This window comes from Mercenaria mercenaria, chromosome 6 (assembly GCF_021730395.1).
Source record: "Mercenaria mercenaria strain notata chromosome 6, MADL_Memer_1, whole genome shotgun sequence".
Classification (NCBI taxonomy): domain Eukaryota; kingdom Metazoa; phylum Mollusca; class Bivalvia; order Venerida; family Veneridae; genus Mercenaria; species Mercenaria mercenaria.
The window spans coordinates 57,733,747-57,747,321 of record NC_069366.1 but is presented as its reverse complement, the minus strand read 5'-3'; the positions used below and the strand labels follow the sequence as shown (position 1 = coordinate 57,747,321).

Genomic DNA, 13,575 nt, shown 5'->3' with positions numbered 1-13,575 from the left:
ATAAAACAATGTGCCAGATTTTTGTCAAAATGTCTATATGGAAGTTCTGGCATGGTCAAATTTTAATGTAAAGATACAAAAAACTTATAAAATCTCAGGATATTGAGACTGAATGACAAAATCGCATCTCTATTCTCCAACTGACCATTCTCCAAAAATTCATAATTTCTGCTGTCACAAGTTCTCCCAATACTTAGCAAGACTTTAAAGTAAAATAATTTATCACTTGAAATATCCTTCAAGACTGGTTTTTAATTAACTGAAGAAAGAAGGATTACATTTTGTTTAAAAGATGCATTTTTGAAAGAATGTGGAAAAATGTTGCCATTATTCCTACAGTTTATCAAAATGAGGCCAGGATTTTGGTTTGGCGGACTAGGGCACATAAAGACTTACTTTAAATATCTTGTCACGATCGACTCATTGCTAATGAATAGTCATGATGTAATATTTTTGCATACTGATCCTAAATTTTTTCATGTGGCATAATGATTCCCTCCAGCAGGAATTTGTGAAACTTTTGGTTTTCGGAGGTTACTCTTAGCTGTAAGTCTTGGTAAAAAATTGCAAAGTATGATACATTGTATTTTGTTTCTTCCAGTAACCGAGATCTTTATATTTCATATTAAAGGAATATTATCAATTTTGTTTTATCTGGTTTAATAGGGATTTAAATAGCCTGTTTTTCCAAATATGTACAGGTTTATATACTTTCTAATGATAATTAAAAACCTGAATCCACTGCGGTAGAGCTGTAGAGTTTGACTCTGCCACTCCATACAGAGTGATCTCCCATAAACAATTTACAGTCAACTTGTTCACCCCACCCCCTCCGCCACCTGCAGTCAACTTGTCCCCATTTTGGTCATTTCGTATCCCTTGACAATTTTAAGATTGGTCATTTCGTCCCCCTCCCCACAACTCCCCTTGTCAAAGTTCCCTAGATTATGATTAATATAATTATGATGTAAAATATGTGTTCTGTAAAATAAGTTCTACATAAAAAAAGCATGAAAATTTCACTTAAAAAGCTACATTTTGTTTTGTTTTATAAATATTGTATGTAAAGGTGCAGAGTGCAGCTTAAAGTGTGCATTGACTAATGCAGCCGTGTATCTTTTTTAAAGATGCTTTTTGTTTTGTCTTCTTTTATATGTATTTTATTATCTTGCTACTTAAAACAAACAAAATAGATAACAAAACATATATCAGATTCTGAACAGCGGATAGTAAGTTTGGTGTAATAGTTTTTCTGTCTTTTTCATAGCAAGAAGTTTTTTTTGTTTTTTTTTTCGCTAAATGAATTTTCAAAAAATATATAGAATGTGTTTCCTCAAGCTCACTTTGCAGCTTTGATAGATACTGCATACACAGAGATTTCCATATTCTGACATAAAAAACTGATAAATATTTCTAGATCAAAAATTTATCAATGGTCTCAAAACACAGGATATATTCAGTAATACAATGATTCCACACTGAAAAATAATCACTTTACCAGGTCAACGAAAGTGGTTTTTGTTTGCAGATGTCTCTTAAGGTTTAGCAGTATATCACAAAACAACAAAAAATTTTAGCAAGTAAACATCATCTTGACACACAACTTATCTGTCCAATATATGTTTTACTGTTCTGTCCCACGCAGTTGGATACTTAAAATATTCTAAATGAGTTGTCCCCCTTTAAATAAGAATGCCATTTGTAAAGAAATAAATGTAAACAATTGTCAAAACGATGTTTTACCTAGTTATGTAAAATTTAAACACTCGCACGATGTTGCAAATGCATCAAAACGAAGACATGTAACAGCTTTTTAAAAATGGTGAGTTTTTAAAGGCGCTGGACTGTCCAGAAGTGTGGCCCCTTCAGGTAGTCCCTTTCCGGAATTCAATACATATATGAATAAATTGACAATGGTTTTGCACAATAATATAAATGTTATATATGCTGTTATATTTTCATGTAAAACAATGCTTTCTTTCTATGATTTGATGACGTTTGAACTTTTTTCTCTGAAGCATGGACCTATACCTTAAATCGTATGCTGGTACTTGCGAATTTGTCTAAGTGTGAATGCAAGGGATACAAATAATCAAAATACTTGTTACATGCTGTTCATAAAATTTTGCCTCAAGTGAAATATCATCAGTAAACAACTTCTTATCAATGGTGCAAAAAAAGCATGAAAGTAGCGTAAATAGCAAGATGAAAGAAAGCTCAATAACTACCTTGGAACTAAAGAGAACAATGCATACTTCACAGGTGATGGAATATAGGAACGATTTCATTCCTTTAACACTGCAATTTTCAGGACAAATTATTTCATCAGTTTTATACACTCAATTTATAATCTAACAGATTAAAAAATCAGTAAATTTATTAAACTATCTAAATATTTACAGACAATCTGTAAAGGTTATATACCATAACCAATAAAAGAAATTGTTCTTTGTTTCATAAAAAGTTCAGCCACTTCAGTTTCATTTTGATACAGTTTCTAGATTTTCACTCTGTCAGAGACATATTTTCCACAAGATATCCAAACATCTGCTTCAAGAAAACAAAAAGAAAAAGGGGTGTTGAATAGTATGCAATGAAATGTGAGTCAACTGTAGTCAGGTACCCTCATATTGCCACATTTCTGAAAGCCATCTGAAGAATAAATACCCTACTTTTGTTTTCAAGTAAACAGTCTTTTTTATTGTAAAATACATTCCATGAGTGAAATTCCCCATTTGGTCTCCAGTTTACACACAAATGTGCTAAAAATAGAAAAAATTGGATCTATTTATTAGGAATCTTTTTCAGCTACCCCATGGTAAAGCACATTTTTGACCAAATTACTTATATATGACCTAAATATACCACTTTCAAGACGTGTTTCAGATAAAAAAGATCCTGTATGACCCGACTAATTATGCTTTTTAACAACCTCATGAAATCAGTCTTCAACAAACAACAGGCTGACCTGATCCTTTTAGACTTCAGAAAAGCATTTGATAAAGTGAGCAATGAGTAAGTCCTGTTTAAAAAGTATAATTACGGCATACATGGCAAAACTTTTAAATGTATTAAGGTATTAGACCCCTAATAGTAATGTTTAAACAAGAGCACCGCCTTGCGGGTGCTGACGCTCATCTGATTTTTTTTGTGTAATAGAAATATTGTCCTACCCATGATTTTCTAAGTCTAAAAAGGGCCATCATTCTTGCAAAAAGCAGGATAGAGTTATGTTTCTTGATGTACAGTGTCCACTTATGATGGTGAAAAAACTGTTGCAAGTTTTAAAGCAATAGCTTTGATAGTTTATGAGAAAAGTTGACTTAAACATAATACTCAACCAAGAAAACTGATTTTCTAAGTCCAAAAGGGGCAATAAATCTTGCAAAAAGCAAGATGGAGTTATGTTTCTTGATGTACAGGGTCTGCTTATGATGGTGAACAAGTATTCCAAGTTTCAAAGCAATAGCTTTGATAGTTTAGGAGAAAAGTTGACCTAAACATAAAACTTAACCAAGAAATCTGATATTTTGTAAGTACAAAAGGGGCCATAAATCTTGCAAAAAGCAAGATGGAGTTATGTTGCTTGCTGTACAGGGTCAGCTTATGATGGTGAACAAGTGTTGCAAGTTTTAAAGCAATAGCTTTGATAGTTTAGGATAAAAGCTGACCTAAACATAAAACTTAACCAAGAAAACTGATTCTCTAAGTCCAAAAGGGGCAATAAATCTTGCAAAAAGCAAGATGGAGTTATGTTTCTTGATGTACAGGGTCTGCTTATGATGGTGAACAAGTATTCCAAGTTTCAAAGCAATAGCTTTGATAGTTTAGGTGAAAAGTTGACCTAAACATAAAACTTAACCAAGAAATCTGATATTTTCTAAGTACAAAAGGGGCCATAAATCTTGCAAAAAGCAAGATGGAGTTATGTTTCTTGCTATACAGGGTCAGCTTATGATGGTGAACAAGTATTCCAAGTTTCAAAGCAATAGCTTTGATAGTTTAGGAGAAAAGCTGACCTAAACATAAAACTTAACCAGGCAACGCCGACGCAGACGCCGACGCCGACGCCGACGCCGACAACCGCTCAAGTGATGACAATAACTCATCATTTTTTTTCAAAAAATCAGATGAGCTAAAAATGGCATTAATGCTTGGTATATTCGTAAAGTTGATTGTGTTTCGCACTGTGTTGCAAATTTTTAACAACTTTTACAGTGCCGTTTTTTTTTATAAATTTTGTGTAATTTATGGTATTTCCTCAAGCTCAAGTAGAGACAAATTTCAAAGTGATGGCCACTGTCCAAAACATTTGCAGAGAATTCATTAGACCATTATTTTTTATAAAAGAAACATCAAACTATTGGTAAATAATTATAAAACTTAAAATATAACTGTCAATATAATTTTTTCTAGGGTGCCTCAAGTAAACGAATTTAATGAGACAGAATTCTAACTCCAATATTGAAAAATTAAGGTCAAATCCTGCGGGTCTGTTTTGAATTTTGCTCACTTCATTCAAAAATAACATTTGGACAGAAGTAAAACCTACCTACATTTCTTTCACAATATGTAATCTAAAGAATGAAGGCAAAATAGAGAACTTTTACCGCATGTAACTCAGTATTTTTAAAGATGTGTAACTCTACCCCTTCTGTTTCAGAGGTAAAGTCGCTTTGAACAGCAAAAAATCACTTATCAAATGAAATTTTTCCATTTTTGTACAAGAAATCAATAATAAGTCTTGAAAGAAGTAAAAATGTACTAGAAAAAAGGAAAATAAGGGGGAAAAAAAATTTGGTTCCAGTAGGGCTTGAACCTACGCCCCCCTGAAAATTGCAGTTTAGGTTTATGGTAGGAATTGAATACTCTTCTGAAAGGAGGTACTCTATTAGAGGCCTAATACCTTAAGAGCTTCCTTGACAACCAGTCTCAATACATAATTCTAAACGGTACAAGCTCAGAGCCCACACCTGTCTCTTCTCGAGTTCCGCAGGGGTCTGTGCTTGGGCCCCTGCTCTTCCTAGCATACATAAATGACCTCCCACAAAATATCAATTCTAAAGTGCATTTATTGCAGATGAGACTGCAATATACATGTTACTTACCTCTGTCAAACAATCAAATACCCTCCAAAATGACCTTAAAACATTAGAAAAGTGCGAGTTGGACTGGGATATGGAATTCAATCCTGCAAATGTCAAGTTATTCACGTCACTAGAAGGAAACATCCTATCCCATCACAATACTACCTGCATAATCACTTCTAGAATCAGTCACCTCAGCAAAATACCTTGGCAGACTAAAATGATCTTTCGTGGGACGCCCACATAAATAGGTCAACCAAAAAGACAAATCAAACTCTAGATTTCCTCCGCAGGAATAAAAAGGTCAATTCCAAACTCCTTCAGTCTATAGCATATCATACCTTCATCAGACCACAGCTGGAATATAGCTCCATACACACAAACCCAAATACACTAGGACCCCGTTATAACGCTGTCATCGGGGTCCAAGGTTCGAGACCCACGGATCTAGCGGGGTTAAATTTATAACGCGGGATGATCGTATCAGCGGTAAATGCAATACCCCACCCATCGGTAATGTATTAGACGTATTTTGGACGCTGTTTTATGTTAATAAGAAATAAGAATCGTATAAACAGGACATTTATTTACCTTAAATGCTACTGAAAAATACATTAAAAGAATTATAACGCTGTGTCATCTTCTCATTTTGTCGTGATTCTAAAAGAAAGTTGAAATTGTTTATCCCCGGAAGTAAACATGTATAACGCTGTGTGAGGAGTGCGATGTCATGAGAATTACATACGCAATGCAATTGCACTGGGGGTTTATGTAACTAAAAGAGAAAAAACGCGGACAGTCTTAAAAAAATAATTTTGAATGCATGAAGAAAATCGATAAACAAGATAGAAAATTGTTAAATCGCCGTCGTTAATATACAATATTAAAAAGGGAGAACATTCTCAATATGGCTTTCAGTGCGTCGAATCTTCGCAAATTCCGACGAACCGAGAATGATGATTATGAAAAACGGCTGCATTTTATTACAAAACTGGGCCTGTTGTTCGATTTTTATTCACTCGAGTGTTAATGTTATCCACTTAATTGGTGCAAACTTAAACGGTTTGATAGTTGACTGACCGATCTTCCACGCTTGTTAATGCAAACAGTTTAATTTTGACACGGTACTGATTGCCTAATTGTCACAGGTCTACATGTATTGAAACTTTAACAAAGGCGATACGCAAACAAGTAAGCTAGCAGACGATAATTGATTTTTGTCACAGTTGTCATGGAAAGGTGTTAATGTACACGTACTTGATGTAGTTTTTACGCTGGTTATGATCAAATTAAATAACATCCGCGATTTTTTTATTTTTTTTTTATTTTTGATTTTTTTTTACCCTCTAAAATTTGGGAGCCAAGACGATACAGCGTTATAACGAATACCGCGGTATATCGAGAAGCGTTATAACGGGTTTCGAGTGTAGATCAAACAGAAGCGGTCCAGAGACAGGCAGTCGTTGGGCTATGTCTGACTTTGGCCGCACCTCCAGTGTCACTGACATGCTGTACAGTCTAAAATGGCACAGGCTAGATTCTCCAATGCACTGACTCCCAACTCTCTCTTCTCTCTTATGTATAAAATCTCAAATCAACTGGTTGCAATCCCCATGGAAGATAATTTCATCCCCCTAACATTAACAGGCAATCACGCCATTACCATCTGCTGTCTTACACGTTACTACAAATACTTCTTTTTCCCCAGGACTATAGTCCTATTGAATAATCATCCACCTGACATTCTCTTCCTTCCAACCCTTAAGCAGTTCAATGCCGCTGTTTGCAACATTGAACATGCTTCTCTTCACCCGTTTTTATCTTTTAAGTCAAGTGCTAACAAATTTTCCTTTCCCTTTTATTTGGCTCTATTTTCTTTTATTTTTTACTAACAATCTTTGTGTCTTGATGCAGACGAAAATATCTACGTCCCTGTAAAGCCTTACTAAAGGGTTAGACAGTAAATGAAGACAGATATATATAGTGTTACCTCTTTGGTCGCGAAATATAATGACATTTCAGTTTAAAATGATGTACCAACCTGGCTTCCAGAACTTTGGTTTCTTTAACATTTTTCTTCAGATATCTTTTTAAAAATTTATTCCACAGCTAGGATATTTTTAATTTTCGTCTTTAGCTCCAAGAAACGTTTCCCGTAGTTTTATACGGTGCTAATTGAAACATTTATTCGTAAGAATCACTACTTACCGCAAACCAATTAAAAATCGCACCTGCCGAATAATTGAGAAAATAGTTCATTACTTACGATACGATAAGATCAACAAAATAAGGTATTAAAACAAATTTTTATTGTGATAGAAGATATGGGGTTTTATGCTTCTTACTTCGAGCTCGACTTTTTGATTTTGATGACAATGTAAGAGAAAAATATCCACAATCGCGGAAGAATATTGATATTGTCTGTGTGTTATTTGGCTTCATTTTGCCCGGAGTTCAACAAGGAAAAGTGATTCACTATTGTCGAGTAGTGGAATTTGTTTACATTTTTAACATTTTCATTAATCTAACACATAGTTATTGTTTAAAGTTTATTCTTTCGTTTTAGAAAAGTGTTGTTGTATGTCACAACTTTCTCTGAATGTTCTTTGGTCTTCAAATTTACTGATTGCTGTGTAAAACTGGAAATTAATTATGAGGGGTGTTCTCAAAGACGGTGATGTGTTTCTATAACAATGGCAAACATGAAGAATCAAAATGTCAGTGGATATCCTTTACAGGGCCAAGAGAATGTTTTTGTAGGATATGGTAAACATCAGTTAAATGTCAGTGTATCGGAAAATAAACCACCTATACCAGTTGGAATGAATAACGCAACATCTCATATGTTAAAAATGTTTGATAATAATGTTAATCAGATGCTGCATGTGCAGCCACAACCACAGCTACAGACTATACAAGGTCGTGAGATCATGATCGGCGGACAGAAACATGCTGGGCCAGGTATTACAAGTCAAATTCATAGCCAGGGCAGTTTTATTACAATCAACGGAACTCACAATCCAATTAATGGTGGTTCAGAATATTCAAGTCCGAGGTCAAGTGTAGGAAGTGCCGGAGATTCTAAGAATTCAAGTCCTCGATCAAGTTTAATACATCCTTCACAACAGGCACCACCACCCCCATATGATGCAAGATTTAGGAATAGTATTGCTAGCAATTTGTCTAGTATAAGTCTTGATTCAAATAGGAGTTCTCCAAGAACAAGTTTAGCTGGAGGAATTATATATGACAGATTTCCAAGTCCGAGAAACTCTGTTGTTTTTCCACAAGATGGCGGAAATATTAATATGAATATTACTCATCAAAGTTTAACTAATCGCAATAGATTTAATGAAGCAGCGCCACCATTTCAGAGTTACATTGTGCGTCCTCCAGTTATGAATGGTCAGATATTAATAAATCCAGCTGCAGGAACAGTTAATGTTCATCATGTTCCAATCACCCAGAATGGGAATGTTCAAGCTATGGTAGCAAATACCACCCATCTAAAATCAAGGACTAATACGTCTCAAGTGTCTCCACCTCCTGCAATTCCAGCCAGAGTGCCAAAAAATCAACCCGGAATTCCACAGTCTCAGTCAGAGTCAGAAATAGCTGCTCTGACGAAAAAGCTAGAGCAGGATCTGCTTATTTCAATGAGCCCATCTTCATCCCCACTTCCCCGTGAACCTCCACCCCCATATCATGGGCCGCATAAAACCGAACCTATGCCAGGTCTTCCACCGAGAAATACAACACCTAGTTCGGCAAATCGTACAAATACACAAGTTCACATAGTTGGCGGAAATGTCCCAAGGACACAGTCCTCATCATCAGTGCATCCATCAGTTGTTAGTAAATTGCAGTATCAAGTAACACCACCAAAACCAAAGGGACCAACAGAGGCAGAGCTGAAGTTAAATGCTCTAACACAACAACTTGAAGATGAAATGGAATCATCTGCCCAAGGGGAATATTTTGGTAAGTTTGATAAACCAAAATTACATTTATGTATGACAACATGTTAATATACTTTTTATATATTATATAAATGAGTTTGATACATCCTAGGGGCTGATTGTCACTGATCAAAATGGTTTTTTTTGAAATTAAGGTATAATCATATTATAATGCACCATGACCTTCCTGCAGAATTTGAATTCAAATATTTTGTTGTAAGCCTCTGAACCACTGTAACTGTTACACTGGATATTCAGTCTTATCCAGCATTGTGTATTGTACATGTCACTTGCCATTCTGCATTAGAGGTCTACATGCATATAAGCAGTGGGTATTATAAATATTTACCACAGTATTTGTCTTAATTAAGTAGAATCATTCCAGTAATTAGCCTCTTGGTACCAGTACAAGTGGCTTCTTTGTAAACTGTATCCTACCTGCAGGTTTACAGACAACCTTGGCAAACTCTTCAGTAGTTTCATGTATGTACTTGGTCCTTATCTTTTATAGCTTGCTTATCAGATTGGTAATTACCAGTAACCTGAAGTCATGTACATTTTGAAAGATAAAAAGTATGTTTTGCTACAGCTGGTTTTTTGAGCTGCTTTTATTATTATTTACAGAAGTGATTTTGAATAGTTTTATTTGTTTTAAAAGAAGAATATCCTGTGTTTATTAATGGGTTCTTATATCATACACGTGGGTTGAGACTAGATCATGTATATTTGTTGAGGCATGTTTTGAAATGACAGTCTGTAATGGTCATTGGAGCTGTTGAATCAATTATTTACATGTCTGTATACTTCTCTGACGTTGAAAAGCTGGTATTCAGACAAGTGTGCATTCTTTGTTTACAGGTGCCATGCAAAATCGGAATTCCTTTGTCAAGCGTATCTCACATTTTTCTGCTTGAATTATTATTTATTGTTTGTCGCATAGTGTTCTAACATTCCAGATATGTTCAAACGAAACTATTTCAACAGAAATCTGTTTCGTCTTCAATGATCGGGCGATCAAGCATTTTGACACATACATAAAAGCGATCTGAAAGATGAGACAAGAACAAAGTTCGCCCGATTTAAATAAAACCTTCAGCAGAATATGATCATTCATTTAAATTACTATGTTAACTTTATAACAAATTGCCTCTTGAAAGCTCTTAAATGAAAATTTTATGATAAAATAAATATAAGTGCTAGTACTTGCTGAAAAAGAATTTTTATCAGAGAATAAAATGTAATACGATAGGGAGAATTAATTAAATTACGGGGCCTTTTTTTCCGTATTTAAAATCAAGTTGAATATAGAGTTTGTAATTTATTGAAATTTTAATAATTCAGGAATGTTTATGTTAAGAATAAAATCTTACCACAGTTAAGATATTAATTTATGGTTTACAAAGACATAGAATTTAATCGTTTTAAGGTGAAGTGGTGCAGTTTTTAGCCTCGAGTTTGCGTCCTAGGTTTATGGTTAACAGTGGCACTCATTAGCTATGGCCGATTAATCACAACATCAACAAAACATGAATAATTTGTGCTTGATATATGACCAATAGTGAAAATTTTTGTTTTGACGAAATTTTACAACCAATGTTGTCCCAAAAGTAAACTAGTTCTGGTTAAATTTAACCACCTTTCATTTTGATAAAATTGCATGTCTTATATATCTAAGAATGCATATTTAATGATTTTAATGGTAAAGACATTGTGGAAAAAAACCCAAATCATTGGTGGGTTTTAAATATACCACATTTTAATTTTATTCATTGTCCATGTTCCAAAAATTAGCTGTTTGGAATCACTTTTGTATCAGATTTTATCTATGTTAATTATTGTGACACTTTCAGAGTAAATTTGAGCGATTCATTTGATAAACTTAACTTTTAGCCTGCTGGCAGCAAGTGCCTCAGTGACCACTGCAGACCAAAATCAACCTGCACATCCATGCAGGCTGATCATAGTCTGCACTGTTCGCAGTTTAGTCAGTAAATTTTCAGTAAACACCCCTTTGAATAGTAAGTGGTACTGCCCAAATTGAATGATGGACCAGGCCATTTTAGAAATTTAGCAGGGTAAAGGTTAATTAAAATGTGTTTTTACACTGTTTATTAATGTGTTCCGCAGAAAGTTACTTACCAACTTTGACATGAAAATCATATATTTATTTCATATTCCCTAAGGGATATAATTCTTTTTCTCGTAAAATCTTTCTTAATGGTGGGTGGAGAAACATGCGTGTGCAGTTAAATTCAATTTAATACAGAATTAATATCTGCATTGTAACAGTAGGCACATGGTGTAGAATTAAGAAATTTGTAAAAAGATTTATTCTTCAAAAAAGCAAGACAAAATAGAAATGCAATATATGTGGCTGCTAGATCATTGCTGTGTCTAGAATATTTTTATATACAGTGCAACCATTGTCGACAGGGTGTTACTCGGAACACTTGAGTTAGCTGTTATACTGAGGTTGAAGCTCATGAAAATTTGATTGTTTTGCAGAGGTTTTGGTCCAGGAAAGGTCACTTTATAAGCATTTTCACATGCTTGAATGAAAAATGTCTGCTATTGAAGGGGGATATTTGTTCTTAAGGCTTAAGCAGTTTTTTTCTCCACAATTTTGGGATTGGGACCGGGGCCTTTACAGTTGGGAAAATGCATCTAGATTTAGGAGAAAGCTGATCATAAATCATCAAATGGTTAAGTTAGTAGTATATTCAGTTGCCTTGTTTTTCAAATGTTTAAGGTTCCATAGGTACATGTACAGTCTTTAAAAAGTAGAGAAGAAGATTTTTTACTTCAGGAAGTTTAGCTTTGAAAATGGGGAAAAGCATACCATTTGCCATTGAGATTACTGGGGAAAAGCACTTTTCAGAGGTATTGTCATGATAGTATATTGTACATATTAATAATATATACCTCTATAGTGTGTTTGCATACAACATTTTTTTTGCATTATTTTCATGTACTGATTAAAGGATGGGTGGAGATTTTTGGCAATAGAACCATTGATGATTATCTCACAGTGTCATCAGATTTAGCAGTATATACCTGGAGGCGTAATCAGTCAACAAGTAGTTCCTACATGATACGCCTCTCAACAAGTAGTTCCTACACAGCTTCTCTTCCTATAGATTATTGGCAGCTATCTTGTTGTGTGTGTTTATAAGAAAAAAATATGTATACAATACAGTTTATGTTTCTATAAGAAACTGCCCTAGATTTTCATTGTTTTAAACTAAGTTGGTCTTAGAACAATCATGTCTGGGGAATTTATGTGGAAAGTTTACAGATATCCTGAACGGCATTAAAGACTTCGCTCCTTTTGTCCATGTCATTTCATATAAGTAGCAGAAATTTGATTGAGGATATCTCTTTTCTAATTACATGATGAACTAAGTGGTTCGTTAGATAATATAACATGGGTAAACTTTTCATCAACTATTGAGAGTGCATCTCTTACATTTCTTGTTTTAAATGCCTTTGAGCAGTCGATTTTAAAACATTTATGTAACGGCTGACAGACAGTTATGTGAGAGCATACAGTTATGTTTCAGGGTTCTTTACCATACTTAAACTTATCTATGTCAGGCCCTTCCCCACAATTTTTTTAAGACGCTAGGGTGAAGCTTGCGTGGCGGGATAAGGGGTGGGTTTTTTTAAATAATCGAACCCAAATGGTGCTTTTTTAAGTATACCATATGCAAAAAAACACAACAACATGTATTTCATTACTTCTACATTTTCATATAACCATCAATATATCATGTATACTACACAGATGTCCACTTCTTTTATAAGTATTTTCGAACAACACAATTATACAGTACACGGTAAACAGCTAGCTACACTGTGTATTCATAAACTATACCTGAGGTATCTCACGGGGATGAAATCGCTTACTGATTTAAGACGCTGCGCTAATAACTGAAGCACCATGCGGGATATTTAAGCGCTGCAGGAAGCTATATTTCGTGTTTTAAGCGCCGCGGTAGCGCGGCGCCTTATGCAGCTGGGGAAAGGCCTGTATGTACATGTATGTAACTGATAACTATGTGTATTGTTGAAACAGTTTTCAGACATACATGTTTCTTGCAAATGGTCCCAGGTCAAAGAATCAAACTCAGTAATTTTTCGATTCATTTTTGTGTTCTACATTTAACCCTTTAGTCTGATTGCGTTAAGTGATCAGTGTAGACCAAGATCAGCCTGCACATCTGTGCAGGCTGATCATTGTCTGCACTGTTTGCTGTTCAGTCAGGAAATTTTCAATGAACACTCCTTTGAATAATAATTGGTACTGCCCAAATTAAATGATAGACCAGTTCATCTTAGAAATTTGGCAGGGTAAAGGTTAAATACTGAGCTGATCTTGCATGCTAAGCTATGATTTTAGACATGATAATGCCACAGTGAACAGGTGAGACATGACTGGTTATGATTGAGTAAAAGCTCATCATGGGTTTAATGTTAAGAAATATACTTATTCTTAACTGTCACAGGTGGATTCCAGTTTCTGTAACTTT

General features: G+C 34.6%; 2 protein-coding genes across 3 annotated transcripts in view; one reads left to right on the top strand and one right to left on the bottom strand.

Moving 5' to 3' along the window:
* Window positions 1–7,287, bottom strand: part of LOC123548801 (probable ATP-dependent RNA helicase DHX35) — a 279,137-nt gene extending 271,850 nt beyond the window's left edge. Inside the window, exon 1 of the mRNA XM_045336345.2 lies at window positions 7,129–7,287. Coding sequence (XP_045192280.2) covers window positions 7,129–7,159 — 31 coding nt within the window. The 5' untranslated portion in view covers window positions 7,160–7,287. The remainder of the gene's footprint in view (window positions 1–7,128) is intronic.
* A 225-nt stretch (window positions 7,288–7,512) lies between these two features.
* The window catches only part of LOC123550469 (Wilms tumor protein 1-interacting protein homolog), a 41,679-nt gene continuing 35,616 nt past the window's right edge, over window positions 7,513–13,575 (top strand). Inside the window, exon 1 of one of the 2 annotated variants that reach the window (XM_053546037.1) lies at window positions 7,513–9,068. In XM_053546037.1, the coding sequence (XP_053402012.1) occupies window positions 7,781–9,068 (1,288 nt within the window). In that variant the 5' untranslated portion in view covers window positions 7,513–7,780. The remainder of the gene's footprint in view (window positions 9,069–13,575) is intronic. The other variant, XM_053546038.1, reaches the window with a different exon arrangement.